The sequence below is a fragment of the Narcine bancroftii genome, chromosome 1, assembly GCF_036971445.1.
Source record: "Narcine bancroftii isolate sNarBan1 chromosome 1, sNarBan1.hap1, whole genome shotgun sequence".
In the NCBI taxonomy this organism is placed as follows: domain Eukaryota; kingdom Metazoa; phylum Chordata; class Chondrichthyes; order Torpediniformes; family Narcinidae; genus Narcine; species Narcine bancroftii.
In genome coordinates, this window is record NC_091469.1 from 393,641,144 (window position 1) to 393,664,660 (window position 23,517).

At 36.3% G+C, this 23,517-nt stretch overlaps 2 protein-coding genes across 3 annotated transcripts in view; one reads left to right on the forward strand and one right to left on the reverse strand.

Annotated features, from left to right (window-relative positions):
* Positions 1-23,517, reverse strand: part of LOC138751433 (collagen alpha-1(XXVIII) chain-like) — a 216,801-nt gene that overhangs the window by 50,486 nt on the left and 142,798 nt on the right. For both annotated transcript variants that reach the window (XM_069913684.1, XM_069913685.1), the window contains exons 23-27: positions 20,047-20,115; positions 15,406-15,474; positions 9,703-9,771; positions 3,953-4,021; positions 1,923-1,991 (exon numbers count right to left, since the gene is read on the reverse strand). In XM_069913684.1, the coding sequence (XP_069769785.1) occupies positions 1,923-1,991; positions 3,953-4,021; positions 9,703-9,771; positions 15,406-15,474; positions 20,047-20,115 (345 nt within the window). The remainder of the gene's footprint in view (positions 1-1,922; positions 1,992-3,952; positions 4,022-9,702; positions 9,772-15,405; positions 15,475-20,046; positions 20,116-23,517) is intronic.
* Positions 3,011-3,454, forward strand: LOC138751435 (large ribosomal subunit protein eL31-like). Its single transcript, XM_069913702.1, has one exon. It carries the CDS (start codon positions 3,032-3,034, stop codon positions 3,407-3,409), a length of 378 nt encoding a protein of 125 aa, XP_069769803.1. The 5' UTR covers positions 3,011-3,031; the 3' UTR covers positions 3,410-3,454.

The window sequence follows — 23,517 nt, forward strand, 5'->3', positions numbered from 1 at the left end:
ATCTCTTCACATTCTCTAAATTCCTCTGTCTCCATTGTATCTGCACCCAGGATGAGGACTTCCATGCCATATCATCAGAGATGTCCCCATGGCAGAATCACAACTGAAATATTCCTTCACTTGGTGTCCACCTGCTTCAAACAATGTGGCTTTCCCTCTACCACCATCAACTCGGCCCTCACTCACATAACCTCCATTACCCGCATGTCCACACTGTCCCCCTCAGGCCCTAAGCGCAACAAGGACAGGAATCCTCTTGTCCTCACCTACCACCCCTTCAGCCTCTGTATCCAACCTATGTTCCTCCGCCATTTCCTCTGCCTACTATGTGATCCCTCCATGAGACACATATTCCCCTCTCCACCTTCTGCAGAGGCTGCTCCCTCCATGGCTCTGTTGCCCACTCCTCTTTCCCCACCAATTGCCCCCTTGGTACCTACCTTTGTGATCGCAGGAGATGCTCTACTTGTGCCCACACCATCTCCCTCACCACCATTCGGAGCCCCAAACAGTCTTTCCAAGTGAAGCAACATTTCACTTGTGAACCTGCAGGGCTCATCTACTGCATCTGGTGCTCCCGTTCTGGTCTCCTCTACATCAGAGAGACTGGGCGCAGACTGGGAGATCACTTTCTTGAGCACCCTGGCTCTGTCTGCCGCAATAAGTGTGGATCTCCCATCTCACTTCCTTGTTGACACCTTTGGTCCGTGGTCTCATGTACTGCCAGACTGAGACCACCTACAAAATGGAGGAATAACACCTCATCTTCCATCTGGGCAATGCTATCCAACCAGATAGCATTAACATCCACCCCTTTGGCTTTTGATAAATGCCTCCCCCCCCCACCACTTCATTCTCCTCTCCCCTCCACAGCCCTGTCACTTTCCTTTTTCCCTCTTTCCCTCTGTCTTCTTTCAATTCTCACTACTCCCCTTTTATCTAATTAACATGTTTTGTTGGTCTGCACTCCCCCCCCAGCCAACACTGTCTGTACTTTGAGAATTCCTGTAATTTGCTTATTCTTTGCCTATCCCTTGAAGTAGGGCTCAGGCCCGAAACATTGACACTCTATCTTTATCTCCTATGCAAGACCAGCTGAGTTCCTCCAGCATTTCGATGTGTTTTTACTACTGCTCCTGTTGCATCAGGGAGGTCACTGACACATTTTGTTTTAAGAGAATTGAATAATTTTCACTTCTCTTGCCAGAGAACAGTAGGTTAAAACAGGCAATTGGAGCACAAAGCTGCAGATGCTGAAAATCTAGAACTGAGGCTGCTCAATAAAATAAGCTTCGCTGGATCATGCGTTCTTCATCCAAACCGGAAAACGAGAAGTCAAGTATATTTCAATTTTCTAAGAAGGGGAGGATGCTGAGAACAAAGGCAATGTCTTTGATGGGAGTAAACAAGTTTGGCTTGTCCATAGAACAAACAAGTGAGTTTGTGAAAACGTTGCATCACAGTCAGAAGGAGTACCACTGCTTAATGTCCAGCTGGTGTGTGGGTAGTGAAAGGGAAGGAGCAAAATGGAGGTGTAGGCGGTCTAGTTGGGCCTTTCTGAAAGTAATCATGTTACTGATAAATACCACTCCCCTCACTAGCAGATCCATTTCTTATTATTATGGCATTTAACTGGCCAAAATAAAAGTCAGCTTAAAAATTCAAACCAAATTTACAGACCAAATATTGCCAAAATACATTCTCATACCTTGTGCATTCCTCCACCACCTGCCTTTCTTCTGCCTCCAGAGATCCTTGGTGATGCTCGCGCAGCACCTGGTGGAAGGCTGTGGATTGCAGGCCTTGAAAGACAAGCTCAAGTTCCTCTGGCTTCAGAAGCTCCAGTTCACATTTATGACACATTCGGATTTAATGAGGGTTGAAAAGGAATGTTACACATCTTAATCGCTCCGTTTTATTACCTTTGCTCCTTGTGTGCCCTCTCCTTGAGGCCCTTTTGGGCCAGGTAATCCCATTCTTCCAATAGAACCCTGCATAATTTAAAATCAGATGACATAGTTAATTAAAGTTACATTTTTCCATACTTTATGTGAGATTTTCTAGTAAATTTTGATGGAATGCGTCATCACCCCTTGATCGACAAAGTTTTATGTTGTACTTTTATCTATGTAAAGGGAAATGTTCAATTTTGTGTGGCAATTTCATCCCAAATCAATTGGACCAGACAGCCCAGAAATTGAGATAAACAGTCTCTAATCGCTATAAACTCACAGACAGATCTTACATGCTGTTGGTCCGATTCCAAGGCAGTAGCGAGGAAGGGGATTTGGAGGTACCGAGGGGGCGGAGTTACAGTATCAGGGGTGGGCCAGCCAGTACAATGCATGTATTACAGAGTCCCACCACATAATGCCAAAGGCATTCAAAGCAGAATTTCAGTGATTTAAAAAAATCATACCTGAAATGAGCTCTAACTAGCCATGTCCCAGATCAAATAAAATCCTGCAAGAATTTCCACTGGCTGTGCCTGTTTGCTTGCCTGCAAGGATTTCCCTGTGTTAAATTGGTTTATTTTTGTTAAAATAATACCTATTAAAAGGCTTTAAATATTTTTTAAAAACAAGCTAATAAAATGATTATACAGCGGTTAGCGCAACACTATTACAGTGCCAGCAACCCGGGTATGTTCTCCCTGTGTCTGCGTTGGTTTCCTCCAGATGCTCCAGTTTCCCCCAAACCTTAAAAGCGTACAACGGTTGTAGGTTAATTGGAGTATTTGGGCAGCACAGCCTCATGGACCAGAAGGGGCTGTTATTGTGCTATACATTTAAATTTAAATATATTTAAAAAATGAATACATGGATCTATATAGCTTTTGAGTAATTTTTAGTTATTTATGATCAAGTAGAAGATGACTAAATCTTAATTGGATTTTTTTGCGATAAATCTGTTTTCAGCTTCACTTTCAGCAGGTTAACTCCCTCTAGGTGTTCTGAAAGGAATAACTTGTTACTTTCCAAATGTTTACTGAAGCCCCCATGTGTTTCTTTTCCGACCTTCCCTCGGCAGAATGGCTCCGGCAAAGGAAGGTGGCGAGAAAAAGAAAGGCCGTTCTGCTATTAACGAGGTGGTTACCCACGAATATACAATAAATGTGCACAAGCGGATCCATGGCATTGGTTTTAAGAGACGTGCTCCACGTGCTATTAAGGAGATTCGCAAATTTGCTGTGAAGGAAATGGGCACTCCTGACGTCCGCATAGATACTCGTCTAAACAAGGCTGTGTGGGCCAAGGGTGTGAGGAATGTTCCCTATCGAATTCGTGTGTGTTTATCTAGAAAACGGAATGAGGATGAGGACTCTCCAAACAAACTCTACACATTGGTAACCTATGTTCCTGTCACATCATACAAAGGTTTACAGACAATCAACGTTGATGAAAACTGAAACTCAACTGGTTTAAAAGAATAAACAGTAACTTGAAAAAAAAAAGCCCCTATGTGTTTTATTATGTAAATAAGTTTGAACAGAAATTGGAATAACATATTTCTGGAAGAATGTATGATTTTGAGGATTTATTTTTCTAGACAGACAATTTCCTCAACAGTAGAAACTCGACACCAAAGTTTTAATGCAGTTTTTAAACCACCAACCTCAACAATCAATGGATCACCTTAACAGTCAAGAAGAATTCTACAGAAATTGCACTTGCTTTTCAAGTTTAAATGTAAACCTGTTCAAAACTCAAGTTGACTGAGAGTTTCCTCTCAAATCTCACAATTGTGATTTGACCCAGAAGTGGTTGTAAACATGATCTACTCCAAGATTAAATCAATTTTTGATCACATTTGATCACATTTGTATGTTAATAGCTGACCAATAATTTTGACATGCACCACATGAAATCTTAGATTAGCAAAGCTGTAAATTAGTGATAGAGTTGCAACCATCTAGATATGTCAGTGCTATTTTTAGTCTATCATTACTAACCTTTTGACCAGGCTTGCCTATTCCTGGAATTCCAATTGGGCCCGGTGGTCCTGGAAGGCCAATTTCACCCTGAAAAGGATATTCGGTTTATTGAAGATCACTTCTGACAACATAGAATGTCATTCAGCTGAATGAGTCTCCTTCAAAGCGTATCCATCAAACCATTCATCACTTCTTTTATACTTATATTGTCACACTTGCCCATTAATATTCCTCTTGCCCAGATTTATCAACCAGGGGAAATTTACAGTAATCAATGAATCTACTGAACTTTACATTTTTGAGATATGGTAGAAACCATTGCACCCAAGGGAAATCCATGCAGTAGCAAGAAGAATATATAAACACCACCAAGGCAGGACTGGAGGTCAGAATTGAACCCAAGTTACTGGACCAGTGAGACATCCGATCTCCCTAGAGCACCAATGTTTCACCTTCCCATTCCCCAACTTACTCATAAAGTAATTATATTAAAGAACTTAAGAAACATGAGTCAGGATCTCACTAAATGTCTTCAATGGCAAAATTGATATATTTTCCTGGATAATATTTTTCATTTTGATAAATATCATTAGATGAAAACATCTGGTGATTATCATGTTGTTCTTGCCAGGGGTTTGCAATTGTTGATTTACCTGCATTAAAGCAGTGGCTACAGTTCAAACACCTTCATTGATTGGAAAACATTTTAACACATCCTCACTTTTAGAAAAGCTTCATGGAAATGCAATTTGTTTACTTCTCGTCAATAAGGCCTTTCAGGAAAATGTGCAATACCTTCACATTATATTACTGATTTATTTCAGGTGTTTCAGCTGGAAACTCATAAGATGGGATTCTAGCATTTATAATTGTCATAAAGTAAAAGATAACACAAGGACGGGCTTTTAGTAATTTTGGGTGGGGGTTCTTCTGTTCTTAATCAATATACAAAATGGTGAATATTGATTCATTTGTTTTCTATATCTCACATTCTATATCTCACACCTACCATTGACTTTAGTGAGACTGGTGAAGATATGCACTTATAAGTGTCCTTTAAAATGCTGTGAAGTGTCATTTCAGAGCATAAAACATTGAACATGTCAGTAAAATATGAGCCCTTTGGCTCACAAAGTTGTGCGGACTTATGTAAAACAGTCAACCCTGCCTCGTGAACTTAATTTTAATAGAAATTGCACCAAATTTTTTTACCAGTTGCAACTGAAAGGTTAAAAAAACTACAAAAACAACAAAACAAAATGACAATACTAAGTTAAATTAAAAAGAAACAATAAATAGATAGATAATAGATATTCAAAGTTATCCTTGAGCAAAAAATAACTGTAATAGTGCAGGTTATTCTTTTGTGGTGTTGGAGCAATCAATTTTGAAAAGTTTTGAAAACTTAAGAAAAATGATCTTTGGTTGGGGGAGGGAACAAAATAGTACAGAGCAGTAAGGAGAAGGTTAGAATGCAAACAATGAAAGTTTGTAGTAAGTATTTGAATATGGATGGGCAGGTGATAGAGAAGGGAAATGCTCTGGAAGAAGATGAAGGGCAATTGGCAGGAAAAGTAAATAATGTTGTTCTTAAAGATGAGGGAAAACAGGGATTAAAAAATGGGAAATCCCTGAAATTCATATATTTTAATGCCAGGAGTATTGTAAAAAAGGTGGATGAGCTGAAGGTGTGGATTGATACTTGGAAGTATGATGTGGTAGCGATTAGTGAGACATGGTTGCAGGAGGGATGTGATTGGCAACTGAATATCCCTGGGTTTCGTTGTTTTAGGTGTGATAGAGTCGGAGGGGCAAGAGGAGGTGGGGTTGCATTGCTTGTCAGGGAAAATATTACAGCGGTGCCTAGGAAGGATAGATTAGAGGGCACATCCACGGAGGCTATTTGGGTGGAACTGAGGAGTAGGAAAGGAGAGGTTACACTTGTAGGGGTGTATTATAGACCACCCGGAGGGGACCGAGACCTAGAGGAGCAAATCTGTAGGGAGATAGTAGATATTTGTGATAAGCACAGGGTTGTAATTATGGGAGATTTTAATTTTCCACATATAGATTGGGAAACACATTCTGTGAAAGGAATGGATGGGTTAGAGTTTGTGAAATGTGTGCAAGATAGTTTTTTACAACAATATGTAGAGGTGCCGACCAGAGAAGGAGCAGTGTTAGATCTACTGTTGGCAAATGGGAAGGGTCAAGTGACGGAGGTTAGTGTTGGCGAGCAGTTCGGGTCCAGTGATCATAATGCCATCAGCTTCAATGTCATTAAGGAAAGAGAGAAATCAGGGCCAAGGATTGAGGTTTTTGATTGGGGAAAAGCTAGATTTGAGGAGATGCGAAAGGACTTGCAGGGTGTGCATTGGGACAATTTGTTTTATGGGCAGGATGTAGTAGAGAGATGGAAGTCTTTTAAAGATCAGATTTTGAGAGTGCAAAAGCTTTATGTTCCTGTTAGGTTAAAAGGAGGGGCAAAAGGTTTGAGAGAGCCGTGGTTTTCAAGGAATATTGGAAACTTGGTTCAAAGAAAAAGGGAGGCGTACATTAGATATAAGAAGCATGGAGTTAAGGAGATGTTTGAAAGATACATTGAATGTAAGAGGAATCTTAAGAGAGGAATTAGGAAAGCTAAAAGAAGGTACGAGAAAACTATGGCAAGCAGGGTGAAAACTAATCCAAAAGAGTTCTACAAATATGTTAATGGTAAGAGGAAAGCTAGAGACAAAATTGGTCCCTTAGAAAATCAGAGTGGAAAACTGTGTGTGGAACCTAGAGAAATGGGGGAGATATTGAACAGTTTCTTTTCTTCGGTATTCACTAAGGAGAAGGATATTGGGAGAAGTGGGATAAAAAAAGCAAATTGGGTAAATATGGGGAATATAGAGATTACAAAAGGTGTAGTTTTAAGGCTTTTGAAGAATATAAAGGTGGATAAGTCTCCGGGACCAGACGGGATCTTCCCCAGGACATTGAGAGAAGTGAAGGAGGAAATAGCAGAGGCTCTGGCGGTAATTTTTCAAATGTCATTAGATATGGGGATAGTGCCGGAGGATTGGCGCATTGCGTATGTGGTTCCGTTATTTAAAAAGGGTTCAAGGAGGAAGCCTGGCAACTATCGGCCTGTAAGTTTGACGTCTGTGGTAGGTAAATTAATGGAGAAAATTCTTAGAGATAGTACTTATAAACATCTGGATAGACAAGGTCTGATCAGGAGCACTCAACATGGATTTGTGGGAGGAAGGTCATGTTTGACCAATCTGATTGAATTTTTTGAAGAGGTGACTAGGAATGTGGATGAGGGTAGCACAGTGGATGTTGTCTATATGGACTCCAGTAAGGCCTTCGATAAGGTACCACATGGAAGGTTAGTTAGGAAGGTGCAGTCTTTAGGTATAAATTTTGAGATAGTCAAATGGATTGAACATTGGCTGAAAGGGAGAGGCCAGAGAGTGGTAGTGGATAATTGTCTGTCAGGTTGGAGGCCGGTGACCAGTGGTGTGCCTCAAGGATCTGTATTGGGCCCATTGTTGTTCATTATATACATTAATGATCTAGATGATGGGGTGGTGAATTGGATTAGTAAATATGCAGACGATACTAAGATAGGTGGAATAGTGGATAATGAAGAAGGTTTTCAAGGATTGCAGAGGGATTTGGGCTGCTTAGAAAAGTGGGCTGAAAAATGGCAGATGGAATTTAATACTGATAAGTGTGAAGTGCTTCATTTTGGTAAGAAGAATCAGAATAGGACATATGTGGTAAATGGGAGAGCATTGTCCTCACTGGACTCATCAGCTTCACAAGTGTCTCTGCCCCCCACACTAGGCCTGAAGATTGGGATGATTTGGACAGGCCTCGGCAGGTCTGGTTCCACCTCCTCCAGTTCATGAGGTAGTTCATGGACCTTAGTGTCAGTCAATGCTCGTAATTGGTCAATTTGTCACTTCCACAATCTGTCCCCCACTAGAAAAGAGTATAAGCAGGGGCTCAATTTTTGTAAGATTACTCCTACCACCCATGGGTCTTTATATTATCTATAATCTTGTACCAGAACTCTCTTGCTCACTTCCAATGTTCTAGGTGAGGTCTGTGGCAATGCTGTTTTTTTGCAATGAGATCCAGATCTGGATGAACCGTGAACAGCCTGGTCCGCAGGTGGTGGGCAAACATTAGTTCTGCTGGGGTGCGTTTTGTCGTAGAATGTAGCGTAATTCTGTACCCCAATAGGAAATCTGCATTTTTGTGTGTCCAGGAGGCATTTAGAGGTTTCATGGTTTTCATTGCTTTTTTGATTGTTTGAACAAACGTTCTGCCTCCCCATTAGTACTTAGGTGATAGAGTGCGGACAAAATATGTCTGGTATTGTTGTCACGCGTAAATTTAAAAAAATGTTCTGATGTAAATTGAGGTCCATTTTCCGTAACTAATTCATGAGGCAATCTGTAAGTGGCAAAGATAGCTTGTAGACAGTCAATTGTGGGATCTGCTTTGGTGTTATTCAGCTGTGAAACTACTGGCCATTTGGAATGTGCATCAACAGCTATTAGGAAAGTCTCACCCATGAATAGTCCAGCGATGTCTACATGAATCCGATGTCAGGGTCTGGATGGCCATTTCCATGGGTTAGCTTCGACTTGCGGCATTTTTGGCTGCATTGACTGACATACTTTGCCATGTCTTACTGCTTTTTCAATGTCTCTGTCTATGGAGAGCCATCAGACATGCATTCAGACCATTCCCGGATGGTTGTGGTGCAGTTCTGATGACATGGTAGTTTGCCATTGGGCTGGAATAATTGTATGGGTACTCCATAGTAAACATCCTTCTTTGACTGATAGTTCATGGCGGCGTGTTTAGTAAAGTTTTGGATCTTCTGAAATGACTTCAGATTCGGAACACCCATTAAGGGTGAAGTATAGGATCTTGCTTAATGTTTCCTCTTTTCGGGTTTCCTTTGCTATCATTTGGGCTGTAATGGGCAGTTGTTGAAGTTGTTCTTGGTTGATGGCTGCTGCTCCTGCTGTCCATTTAATAATTTCTTCTTGTTCTGTCTCGGGTAGTGACATGTGTGACAAGGCATCTGCATGGCTGTTGAGTGTTCCTGGTTTATGTTTTATATCATAGTTATACGCCGCTAGTAGCAGGGCCCATCTTTGAATTCTGGCCGCAGCTAATACTGGTATACCTTTGTGTGGCACCAGGATTAAACTAAGAGGCTGGTTGTCTGTGATCAGGGTGAATTTTCTTCCGTAAAGATATTAGTGGAATTTTTTTACACCAAAAATTATTGCTAATCCTTCTTTTTCTAGTTGGGGGTAATTGTGTTTGCTTGTGGTTAATGTTCATGAAGTATATGCTACTGTTTGCTCACCTTTTTCTGTGATTTGAGATAGTTCCGCTCCTAGTCCCACTGGTGAAGCATCCACAGCTTGTGTAACTTCTTTACCAGGGTCATAGTGGATCAGCACCTTATTTGTTGACATTAGTATTTCCTTTAGTTGATCGACCGTGTTTTTAGTTCTATGTTCCAATACCATGTTTGATCTTTCTTGAGTAATTGATTCATTGGGCTGCATAGTGTAGACATATTAGGGATAGGTTTTCTGTAGAGGCTTTATACAAGGTCAAAAGAGAGAGGGGCCATAGGTATAGTCACAGGACAGGGCAGAACCAGATAATCTGGAACTCAGCAGTTCACCAACAATAACAAATCAAATGTTTATATCTGAATGTGAAAAGCATAAATTCGGATTTACCTTGGGTCCAGGAAATCCTTTGCCATCATCTCCTGGGTCACCACGTGGACCTGGCAATCCTCTTTCACCCTACAATAAAATGGCATAAATAGTCTAGTACTGGGAGAAATGCTAAATAAATCTTTTGACAAATTATTTGACAAATGGCCATTGTATGTGTTGGCTGTGGAAATCAAGGATATTAATCTATTGGTAATTTTTGTGTGAAATCAAGGAAAACACTTGGAACCAGGATTTTAATCTAAATTCTAAACATTTCAACATCACTGGCAGATGATTGTAAAGAGATCAACAGTTTTTTTTTAAACTTTTTTACCATGGTGGAATTGTGTTTCATAGAATTCTGGAAACACATATTCTAGAGTTCATAGCCATTGAGTAGTACTTATCTATTTCAGAGCAGGTTCATAATGCAAACCATTTCCAAACTCGATTCAATAGAATTGAATTTCAGAAGTGGAGTTCACACACTGCTGCTACCACAAAGCGGGCTTTGAATGACAAAGCAGTTATGAATTTGCAAGTACTTTTGAAGATTTCTGTGGTTAAGTTTAAAGCAGTCAAATTGATGACAATGTATCCCGAGTTTCATGATTAGTGTAGCAATTAGTGCAACTATTACAGCACGAGCAACCCAGGCTTGAATCCACTGCTGTCTTTAAAGAGTTTGTATATTTTCCCCATCACCATATCAAATTCGTCTGGGTGCTCTGATTTGCTCCTTTGTTTAAAAGATATCAATTGGTCACATAGGATCATTTGGGCTGAGTGGGGTCATGGGCTGGAAGAGCCTGTCACAGTGGTGTATCTCTAAATTTAAATAAATGAAATAGGAGCAGATCATATTTTTCCTGATAAGATTTCTCAAAATTAGATGTTCCACCAATGAGAAGACATGGGGCAAGGCAAGGCATGGGGATACCATGACATTTTTTTTCATAACTGTATTTATTAATTCAACAAAGTTATTACATACAATAAGAAAAATACATATTATGAACGATAAAAAAAATTTCTTTATATATAGAAAAAAGAAGAAAAAAAAAGAAAAGGAACCCCCCCCTCCCCCTCTCAGCCAACTCTCTTTAGGAGAGCCAAAGAAAGAGAAAAGATAACCAAAATATATTTACTAAAATCTAATCAAGGTAAATCTAAATGTAAATATTCTAAATATAAAGACCACTTATTAAAAAAAGAATAATTATCATGTAAAACATGCATAATTTTTTCCATTACTAAACAAGTTTTCATCTCATTATGCCATCTATTAATATCAATCACATTAGTATTTTTCCATGTACTTGCTATATATTTATTTTGCAACAGATAAAGCTAAATGCACAAAAGCAATCTGAAATTTATCTAATCCCAAATCTTTCAAAGGATTCAACTCACCGAACAAAAATATTGTCGGATCCAAAGGTATTTTGATCTTATACAAATGTTCCAAAAACAATTGAATTGCTTTCCAAAAAGATTGTATATGTACACATAACCAAACAGCATGAAAAAAAGTTTCAACCAAATTACCACACCAAAAACAAGAATCTGATTCACTAAAACCATATATTTTTTAAACTTTTCAGGAGTTAAATACAATTGATGTAAAAATTGTAATTAACCATTGCATCATGAACATTTATCAATCTAGTAACACTATCATGACAAATATCTAAGCAGTCATCCTCGGAAAAAAATAAGGTTAATATCCTTTTCCCATTTAATCTTAGATTTATTCCATCCCTTTTTCTCCATACTTTCCTGTAATATTTGGTATATCGATGAAATATATCCCTTCTTTGGTGCAATCACAAGAAAAATTCAAATTTAGTTAATTTAGGTAAAATCATGTTTCTACCAAATATCTGTTTTACTAGGGATCAAAGTTGATAATAAACAAATAAAGAATTCTTATTAATACCAAAATCTTCCCTCATTTGATTAAAAGATAAAAATTGACCTTCTTTAAAACATTCCCCCAAGTTTTTTATACCTTTAGATTTCTAATGTAATAAACATTGATTATACATTGAAAAAGGAATAAGTTGGTTATTATATAAAGGAGTTAAAGTCAGTAATTTACCCTTAGAACCTATCATTCTATTTTTCCTCATCCATAACTTCATTAAATGTTTTAGTATAGACACATTATATTGTTGTAATAAATTTAAATTCCACCAAAACAAAAATTGATGTGCTTCAAATTCAGAAATATTTGCCATCTCAATTTTAGCCCAACTAGGGGGCCATTCCAAATCCATTAATAAACTAATAAATTTAAATTGAGCTGCCTCACAGTAATTTTGAAAATGTGGTAAGTGTAATCCCCCTAATGCATATTTCAAGGTTAGCTTATTCAAAGCTACTCTTGGAAATTTACCCTTCCATAAAAATTCCCTAACCATTTTATTTAAATCTTGAAAAAAATTCTTATTAAGTAAACATGGAATTGACTGAAACAAATATTGTATATGTGAAAAAAATATTCATTTTAATTGTATTTATTCTTCCAATTAAATTTATAGGAAAATCCTTCCACATAATCAAATCAGCTTTAATATTTTTCATTAATGGTACATAATTTAATTTATATAAAGATTGATAATCAACATCCACATTTATACCCAAATATTTAATTTGATCAGTCCACTTCAAATTAATAATATTCTTATAAACTGAATAATCTCCTTTACCTATCGGTAAAATTTCACTTTTTTCCCAGTTAACTTTATATCCAGACAAAGATCCATATTGTATTAAACATTCCTTCAAGTGTAAAAATGACTGAGCTGGATTTATTAAATACACCAATACATCATCAGCAAATAAATTAATTTTATATTCCTCATCTAAAACTCTCATACCTTGTATCTGTGTATTTTGTCGTATCATCTGTGCTAAAGGTTCAATTACTAACGCAAACAAAGCTGGAGACAGAGGTCAACCTTGTCGAGTTGAGCAAGATAATTTAAAAGGTTCCGAGATCTGGCCATTTGTCAATATCCTGGCTATTGGTTTATTGTATAAAGCTTTAATCCAACCAATAAAAGAAGGACCAAACTTAAATTTCTCAAACTTTAAATAAAAAGTTCCACTCAACTCTGTCAAAAGCCTTTTCTGCATCAAGAGATATCACCATTATTTAATCCTTGAACATTAAAGGTAGCAAATTTCAAATTTGACATATCTAATACAATTACTAGATACCAAAAATAGTCACAAAATTAATAATAACAAAGGAAAAAAAGAAAAATTTTCTCAAATTAAAATATATTGGCCCTCCAAATAAAAATAATATTCATTAATAAGAGAGAAAAAAAACAACAAAAAAAAAACTACCAAAAGGTAGTAACTCCCTAAAAAAACTGGGTGTAGATTATCCACTACTGACTAATGACTATCAAAGAAGTTAGTGCAATCCCCTCCTCCCCAGCCAGCCAGTCACAAATATTAACATATTACAAAAAAAATCAGCCTTGAGATTCCAGTCCAGATGGTGAACTCATTTCAAGAGTAGATGAACTCTTTCCATTCCCATTCTTTCAATTTTGTCCATTTCCAAGTCCATCAGATTTTATTTTAGGAGATAATGGTGGACTCTTTCTTTGTCCTCTGACATCCGGTAATGAATTAGCAAAAACCATTGCCTCATGCTCACTCTCAAAGAACTGAAACTGATAATTTCCATAAAACACTTTCAACGCAGCAGGATAACGGTAAGCAAATTTGTAACCTTTACACCATAAAACATCTCTAACTGGATTAAATTCACGTTGGCGTCTGATGATAGCTTGGCTCAAATCAGGGTAGAAGAAAACTCTACTATTCTGAATCATCATCGGAACTTGTCTTTGTCTTGCATTTTGAACTGCAAGTCGAAGAATTGTTTCTCTATGCAAACAATTCAAACAGTGAACTATCACAGCTCTTGGCGGCTGACCAGATAAAGGTGGTCTTCTTAAAGCTCTATGTGCTCTTTCCAATACCAATCCGTCACGAAAGGATTCTTCCCCCAACATCTGGGAAATCCAATTTTTAAAAAAATTTGACGGGATCTTGACCTTCTATACCTTCTGGCAAACCCACAATTTTTACATTATTTCTTCTGCTTTGATTTTCCAAATAGTCCGTTTTTTTGTTAACTCTTTTCCCGGGCTCCTAAATTTTTTAACCGATTTTTCCACCTTTACTATTGTTTCTGTATTGGATTGTACCTGTTGTTTACATTCAGAAAAAGAAGCTTCAAATTTTTTGAAGTTTTCCTGGTTTTCTTTAACTTCTGCCTTAACCACATTTAAGTCTGAAATTATATCAGTATTCATTTGAACCACTTGGTTCAGTTGACCAGTAATAACATCCAGATAAGAAGCAATACCTTCAAACATCATGTAAACAGGCTGAAGTGCAGTTTGAAATGTAGGATCCAGTTCCATGATTTGTAACTCACTTTCTTCCAGCTCTTCTTCCATTTCCTGTACAGTGGTAGAATAAGGTAAGTCCTCTTCTTGTTGCTCTTCATAAGATAGCATTCTGGTTGTTTTGCTACGGGTTTGGAAACCCAACGACGACCCCCCGACTTCCTCAGGGGGTCGTCGCTGCTGTCCCCCTGCAGACCATTTTAAAATAAAATTATGGAATTCTCCATAATTAACAGCGCCACCGAAGCGCATAATCGCTCCAGACTGCGTATCTGCCATCGGAATCTTCTTCCTCTGCACTCCCATCTCTTCCAATGGGAGAGTTCTTTGTCGCAGGCCTCCAGGATCGTGCCTGACTTCTTGGGAGCGCGCTCCTAACTCCGCAGAACAGGTCAAACCAGCACCATCTTGAGACTGGTGAGTAACTGTTACCTTAGCTTTTGTCCCCACCAGCGATGGTTGAAGCTTGGGGATCGCTGAAAACGGATCCGAGGCTGTTCCAGGTTGTTTAGGCCCCAATTCTTCTGCACTTCGGAACTGTATTTTCTTTTGTAACTGAGACTAATATCAAACTAAAAATTAAAGTTTTAAAAGTAAAAATAAAGGGTTAAAAAACGGGCATTTAAAAGTCTGACCAGAGAGGGCAGGGATTACACGTCTGATCTCTACGCCATCCTGCCACGCCCCCGGGATACCATGACATTCATTGAATAATGTTAACATATCAGAGTTTTGGATCTCTGTATCTGCTACCATGCTCCACCATGAGCAAAGTTTATATACCATTTAAGGAGGAAACACAGATGGTACCATATCTCAGGAAGATTAATAGCAAAATACTATGTTGAGGACCAATTAGACACAAATGTTTTGACTCCAATTTTGCAAATCTCTTTTAAGTAGTGATTCTCATTGAGTATTAATCCTCATCAAATATTAATCAACTTGGCTTTACAGAAGCCATTTGAAAGACTGTTAGAGAATTTAATTGAGTTTGCCTGTACATGTATTTTGAACTTGCAGCTATTAGTGTTAGCACATCCTATCAATCAGTTTTCTTGATATTGTTTCTTCCCTGTTCTGAGCCTTCAATCTTTTTACTCATTCCTGAACTACCTAGATCTAAAAAGTGGCACAATGCGTGCATAAATGGAGATATCATGACTCAAAATGAGAGAACTAAAAATAATAAAAGTTCATCTGTGATCCCACAGTAGGTTAGACAAGTTGACTGTGATCACTCTGCAAAAGTTAAAGAAAGTATTTAAATAAAGCTACCACTTGCCTGAGGTCCAGGATAACCTTCTCCTTTAGGTCCTGCTGATCCAGGTAATCCACGATATCCACGATATCCCTGCAATTGATACAATGAACAGGTACTTGAAGAGTTGACACCTAGTCCAATTTTAATGTGACATCAGAGATGATTTTGAAAGTACATACAGATCATGGATCATATCACAGAACAACATGATCACATCATAGAAGTACAAAATATCTTATATAGGGAATTTTATGTTATTATTTGTATAAATTTTATATTCAATATTATTTTTGAGGCATGCCACATGATGACATGGGGTTAGACTAATAATCTCTGCTCTTCTCGAGAAAGTTGAGAAAAAATAACAAAAAAGGTTATAAAAGTTACAGAAGATATATGAAAGAACTGTCTGAAATATCAACAATGCCACCAAAGAAGAATAAAGGACTTACTGTGGTACAAGAAACCGAGCAAGAAAAGGAACAAGTAAAGGAAGAGAGGCCTATCTTAAGAAAGGATCCTGGAGCTGTTCATAAGGTAACATCCAAAAGAGAGAAAATTAAAATTAAAGGGAATGAATTTGAGATTCAAAATCTGAAAGATCAAATGAAGAAAGTACAAGAAGAAGCAGCTGCAAAGTATCATCAGTTAATGCAAAAGATAGACGTTTTGGAAAATTTTAGTAGACGGAATAATATCAAGATTGTTGGACAAACAAGGGGACAAAGGTCAAGAAAAAAATTCTGCAACAATGGAATCTTTGGGTCAGGCTGCATTTCAAGGTGATTTGGAGATAGAATGAGCCCATAGTGCATTGAGATCTAAACCTCAACCTGATCAAAGGTCCCATCCAATACTTGTCAGATTCCGTCGATATGAAGGAAGAGAGAAGATATTGGAGCTGGCAGCGAAATAAGCAAAAGAAAGACAATCACCTTTGATTTATAATGGAAATAAAATTTTTTTCAATCCAGATATAAGTTTTGACTTGTTGAAAAAGAGAAAAGAGTTCAATCTGGTTAAAGACATATTGTAGAAAAAAGGTTATGTCCTTGTTTTGAGCTATCCAGCTGTCTTCAACGTATTCATCCCAGGAGGGAGGAATAGATTTTTCACTGAGCCTAATGAAGCAAAGGTATATGGTGATTTATTGCCTGTTAAAGATTAGCAGATAGTTGTAGACACTTGAATTTATTAAATAACTGAGAGGTTTTGCTGTAACTGAAAATACATTGAGTTTCAAGAGAGTTTCAAGGAAGATTTAACCTATAATGTGTATGATCTAATATATTGGATAAGATGAATGGATTAAAAGGTCTATTGATAAGCTTATAGTAAGGGATGGTATGATGTTTTGAGTGAGTTAGTGGGGAATGTGATGCTGACCATTACACTATCATGAGCACTAATGCAACTAGTTTTGCATCCTGTATAGATCAGGGTGATAGAGACACTTTAACATCATGTGCCTCTGGGGTTTTTCCTTATCGATCTTTTTTCTTCCCTTCTTATCTTTTCTTTTTTTGGTTCTTAGCCTGGACTGTTTATAGATGTAAGATGTTATATGGGGAGGGTTGGGTTAGATGGCGAGATGGAGGGAGATGCTGGATGGAAATAGGTTTTAATTTTGATGTCTAATGGCAGGGAAATTGTCATTTATTAGTATTAATATTAATGGAATTCAGAATACGGTAAAGAGAAAAAAGGTTATTGAATTGTATAAAAAAACTAAAGTAGATGTGGCTTTTTTACAAGAAAATCACTTACAATTTACAGTCACTGAATTATATGATACATTGATGTCTTTATTAAACAATAAGGCTCCAGGGGAGGATGGTGTCTCTCCAGAGTTTTATAAAGAAGTTAAAGAGTTATTAATTCCAAGATTTATGGGGTTGTTAGATCAAATGGAAGATCTTTGGGACTTACCTGAGTCATTTAATAACAGTTATAACAGTTATTCCAAAAAAAGGGAAGGACCATTTGCTTTCATCTTCATATAGACCAATTTCACTATTGAATAATGATTATAAAATTTTGTTCAAACTAAATGTTTACCTAAATTGATTAATATGTTCCAAACAGGTTTAATTAAAAATAGATCAGTGGATAATATTGTTAGATTTTTAAGTATTAATTGATATGGCTTGGAAAAGGAAAATATGATCAATGGCTTTAGTTTTAGATGCAGAAAAGGTGTTTGATAGATTAGAATGGGATTATTTATTTAACGTACTGAAGGTTTTTGGGATTCTGACAAATATTATAAACTAGATAAGAGCATTATATAATTCTCCATAGACTAAGGTGATTACAAATAGGCAAATATCAAAATTGTTTATGTTGGAAAGATCATCTAGACAAGAATGTCCATTATCTTCTTTTTTATTTATATTAGCTATAGAACTTTTAGCTGAGGTAATTAAAAGTGATAATGAGATTGAGGGCTTTAAGATTATTCTAAAGAACATAACATTAATCTTTTTGTAGATGATGTAATACTATATCTTACAAACCATGAAAGCTCATTACAAAGAGTAAATGATCAATTCGCTGAGTATGGGTTAGTATTAGGTTACAAAGTAAATATTGATAAAAGTGAAGTGATGCCAACAATCGAGACAAACTATTTTCAAGTTAAGAAAAGGACAAAATTTAAATTGCAGATCGGTGCAATTAAATATTTAGGAATTAATGTTAATAAGAATTTAAACAATTTATTTAAATTAAATGACATACTTTATTGAGGAAAATTAAAGATGATCAGTAAAGTTTTGCCAATTTCTTTAATAGGAAGGATTAATTGTGTGAAGATCAATCTTTCCCAGAATACAATACCTTTTTCAATCTTTCCCAATTTTTGTACCAATAATGTTTTTTTTTCAGGATGTAAACAAAAGTGTAAGAAGATTTATTTGGAGGGAATAAAATGCCTTGGATGGCATTGAAAAAATTAACATGGAAATCTAATCAAAGGGTACTTCGATTACCTAATTTTAAAAATTATTATAAAGTAGCTCAACTTAGATTTTTGTCTTCTTGTTATCAGACTGATGAAAAGATTGCAGGGGTGCAAATCAAAATGAGTAAAATAGGCAAAAGTAATTCTGAACATATTTTATATAAATGGCATGAGGGATTATTAAAAGGAAAATCAGATCCACCAATTTTGAAGCATAAACTTAAAGTATGGAATGAAGAACATGTAGAAGGAGGAATGGAGAATTATCAGTTGGATAAAATGTTATTAAATCAAAATCTTTTAATTCCTTTTATGGTTGATAATCATTATTTTGATGTTTGGTATAATTGTGGAATAAAAAAAATAAGGGATTGTTTATTGGGATCCATTTTTTTGACTTTTGACCACATAATACTATTTTTTCTTATTATCAACCTAAATCATATTTAAAAAGAAAATTAGTGAGGAACTTTAAATGACCAGAACAAACTGCATTTGAATATCTAATAATGGATACATTTATTAAAATATTTATTACTAATATGCATGTCAAATTACAAGAGACTATTCAGAAAAAAAGATTTATTCAAATCCAAATCCAGATGGGAAAAAGATTTAAATATACAGATTCAATAAGAAGTATGATCAAATTTATGCTATGAAAGTGTAACTAATACAATTAATGTTAGATATCAAATGGTACACTTTAATTTTTTACATCAATTATATTATACTCCATACATATTGCCTGGACTTCCTTTGAATTGTTCTGATCAATGTTTTAGATGTAATAAAGAAATGTGAAAAGGTTGATAAGTTTTGGGAGGATATAAGTATTTTATTGGGATGAGTTTTGAAGACACATATTTTGAAGGATCCCAGAATATTTTTATTGGGAGATATTTCCCAATTGAAGTTAGTATTTATCAAAAAAATGTTTTTAAGTGTAGCAATAGCAAATAAATCTATGGGTGTAACATGGAAATCTGGTGATATTGTGGGATTGAATAGATGGTGAATTGAACTATTAAATTGTGTACCATTAGAGAGAATCACGTATAATTTACAAAATCAACCAGATTTTTTAAAATAAGATTTGTAAACCCTACATGGATGTTATTGCTATGACTTTACCTGCAGCGTCCACCATGCCCCCATTCAACCCACCCTAATTAGTTATGGTTTAAGATTGTTATGTAAACTGCAATTAATTAATTACAAGATATAGGTTAATTAGACAGGCTTTTCTTTTCTTTACTTTTTTTGGGAGGGAAGGGGGAGAAAATATATAAAAACTGTATTACTTTTGTAACATAGTTGCTATTATTTTTATGTTATCAATAAATACTGTATATGTTTTGATGCAAATTTAAAATAAAATTTAGAAAAATATATTATTTTGGACATCATATGAGTTATGATTTAATTGTTTAATCATTATAATTATAGAATTTAATGCCTTGAATGAAATAAGTATGTAACAATTATGGTTCTGCTTCTAATTTACAATTGATATGTGACATGATATGATCATATGATATGATTTGATTTATGTTATCATTAGTATACCTTTTATAAAGGGCTTTTGTTAAATTCAATATAAATATTTTAAAAAGAAAGAAAAGAAAATACAAATTGAATAAAATATCAAGAATATGTAATCTTCAGGTATATTAGTTTTTAATGACTGCATCCAGTACCTTGGCTCCTGTTATTCCAACTCCTGGATTTCCAATGGAACCTTGTGGTCCTGGTGGCCCTCGGTCTCCCTACAACAAAAGTAGATTAGGTTTGCAGTAATTTTCAAAGGAAATGGCTTCTATGTCAAAATGTGTAAATCTCTGGTTGTCTCACTACAAGTAAGATTAAAATCCTCATTTATTTAATTGCTGGGAATAGAAATCACGAGAGCTTTTCTGAAGACCATCATATCCTTACTACAGAGCTTAATTTTCATGCCTCAATTTTCTTTCTTTCCACATGATCTGTATTTCTCAAATTAACTTTCATTACAATTGTGATTGTGAACAGAATTGCTCGAGCACTGCCAATCTTTTTGCTGAACTTCTTTTGTTAGCAACATCTGATGATACCAGCAGGAAAAGTTGATTCTGCTGCTACCAAATGGTAAATTTGTCTAGCCAGCTGCTGTTTGAACCCTGATCTTGTCTTCTGAAACAAAAGATGAGACAAAAGGAACAGAATTAATAGCCCCTTTTACACAGCTCTTGAGAGCTAGGTTCTTTCTGCCTTTTAAGCATTGTGTGAAAGCATCGAAGGCGGATTGGAGAGATCTAGACTTACCCAGCTTTGATCTGTCAAGGTCTCAGTGGTGGAGCATATTAGACTCATGGGGCCAGCTTTTTTGGTTCTGTGTGAACAAGCAAGCTGGCTTCCAGAGACAGGTCGTGTCTACTGCAATAATGCAGCTTTTCAGTAAAAAAAAGGGTTAATGATTCAAGAAATCTACAAAGCTTTATTTTCTTTTGCTGAATGAATGTTGTTATGCATAATGCTGTAGAAGCCAAAAAATGTGGGTTTAAATCAAGGCCCAGGGCAGAATCTGCATTTATATGGTACTTACCTCGACTTCGTATTGTCTCTCAGAAAATATATAACATTGATGACCAGTAAGTTGGGGTCAAGTACTACTCTGGAATCTAAATGCATAAACTAGTTTGATACCTGAGGCTACAACTTGTGATTCCTACAATACTACTTTGAGACAATTTACCAGCCTTCTTGGCGGAATGTCAAGAATTTATGGCAGTTGTTTAAGAAAAAAGGTTTCAGGATTAGCATCACATTCAGTCTGCTATCTATATCTATACAAGTTTTTAAATGAAAACTTAAATGAAAAGTTCCCTGACAAGTTCTTCTGATTTGAATGCATTTAAGTCACGTGTCTGAAAATTTAGTTACAATAGTTGAGTGCTCAATATTGAGTGCTCAATAGTTGAGCATTACTGGGATTTTCCTTTAAAAATTGATACGATAGAATTTCACCAAAAGCCTCTCATTTGTCCTGGATTGTGGGCCATTTACAATCCAGGCCCACGATGTTACTGCTGCTGCTGGTATTTTTAATTATCAAGACAGAACCTGATACAACCAGAGGCAGAAATCAGGCCCAGGGCAGAACCTGCATTTATATGGTTACTTACGTACCCTCAATATGTCCCTCAAAAAATGCATTTTTTTTTCTGATTTCTAGCAGAAATCAGCTCGAAAGGACACAGGTAAACGGTGAAGTAGGAAGGGTGGTTTTGTTTGTTCTATGTTCCTGACTCTCCCAGTATTTCCACTATAATCCCTCCAAATATGAATGGGATCACAAAAGAAAATCCTTTCTTAAGTATTTTGAATCTCTATTGTTAAGAGCCCAGAGGACCCCAAAACCCAGCAACAATAGATATTCACCAAGACAAATGGTTACTTAAACAAAAGTTACTTTTAATTATATTTAAACATGAAAACAGGATCAAACTTTAACTTATTACTATTAACTTAACTAACCTAACTTAACCCCCTTCTAATTCTAAGCACACGTGTATGTAATATATTTGTAAGTTCAGAAAAGTTATTTGATTCACAGTCCAATCTCACTTCTCATTCCTCCAAGTTCACTGGTTGCAGGCAATTCTTATACTGTGCACAGAATTTAACATTTATAAAGTTCACCAGGCTTTGGTGCTTGAAAGGTAAATGGTTAACACTCAGGAAGGTTCTTGTCAGTTTTCAGAGAGAGATTTGTTGTCTGCTGGACACCCACAACTGATTCCTTGTAAACAGCCACTTCAGTGTCTTGCAGAAAAAAACTTGCCCCCTCAGGGTTTTCCAGATGATAACCTCTTTCTTTCAGGTCACCACAGAGTTCCTTTTTGTTTTTCTTATTTCAAGTGAAATTAGGCAGCCAGTCCTCTCCTCTTGTATGTATCACAAGGGCTTTGACCAGGCTGAACTAAGCACTCACAGCCTGTCTTCCAAATGGAGTTTTCCATAAGCTTGCCAGCTTGTCCTGTTCCAGTCCCAGCTGCTGCTGTTGACTGTAGCGCTATAGAACTGCATTTTCTCTCTCCCTCTCTCTCTCTGACAAAAAGACTGTTTTTTTTTTCTCTCTCCTTGCAAAACCACAAGACCCTCCGAGAACAGCAAGTTCCACTCCAGACAGCTTGAAGCTCCATTCCAGACAGCTTGAAGCTCTGACAAGTTCTTTCATCTGTTGCCTTTTTGTAAAAATTGGTGAAGTCTTTTGGGCACTCTCCAAAGCTTTTGCAAAGGCTCTTGGCACCATCCTGTCTAGCATGAGCAGAGCTCCAGTATTTTAAATAAGATCTGCTTTAAAGTGTTTGTATGTGGCCTACACTAAAAAACCTGCCCCAATTTATCTCCCAAAAACATATCTATAATCTATCACACTATTCACTCGAGTAACAAATAATATATAATATTAGAACTAAAAATAATTCATACTGAATTTACCCAAATGTTTTACTAAGAAAAAGAGACAAAAAATCATTTGTTAAAATCATAAACTGCAAGTTCAGGAGAGAATACATTTTATTTGATTCTATAGAACATGCTTTCAAACACTGAAGAATCTAACAATGAAAGCTGCCTTGGTCTGCACATTTCTCCTCCATATGGAAATCCTCATATGGAAAATATGAAGAATTCGTTATGTATGTGTAAAGCTTAATGACAGGAACACACAAGTTGAAAAATTACCTAAATATTGTAATATACACACCAACACAGAGCATTAATACTAACAAAGAGTGTTTGAGCTGAGAGACTATAGTATTGCAGGAAATTATTCTATAGTTCATTACACACAGATGAAAATAAATCTTGAATGAGCTACATGGTATATCCCAGTTTCTTTATAACACTGTGTTATCTCTGGCTTACTGTGACCACATAAAATTGATGGTAGATAATACATATACACTATGTAAAATGGTAAAAGTCCCATTATTTTGATACAATGTCTATAAATTACTCCACGTTTGCAGTAAGTTCTACCTCGGGAACTTTTATCATTTTTAAAATCTCATTTCACCTATTTTTTGCATCATCCTCTTACTTATTCTAATGCTTTGGTGTACAAAGAATATTGTTCAGCAGAACTTTGCCGAACTTTGTGAAAATCATAAGGTCTTGTAAGTAGC

Coding starts and splice junctions, on each gene's coding strand:
- LOC138751435 (XM_069913702.1), top strand. CDS start 3,032: ATGGCTCCGGCAAAGGAAGGTGGCGAGAAAAAGAAAGGCCGTTCTGCT.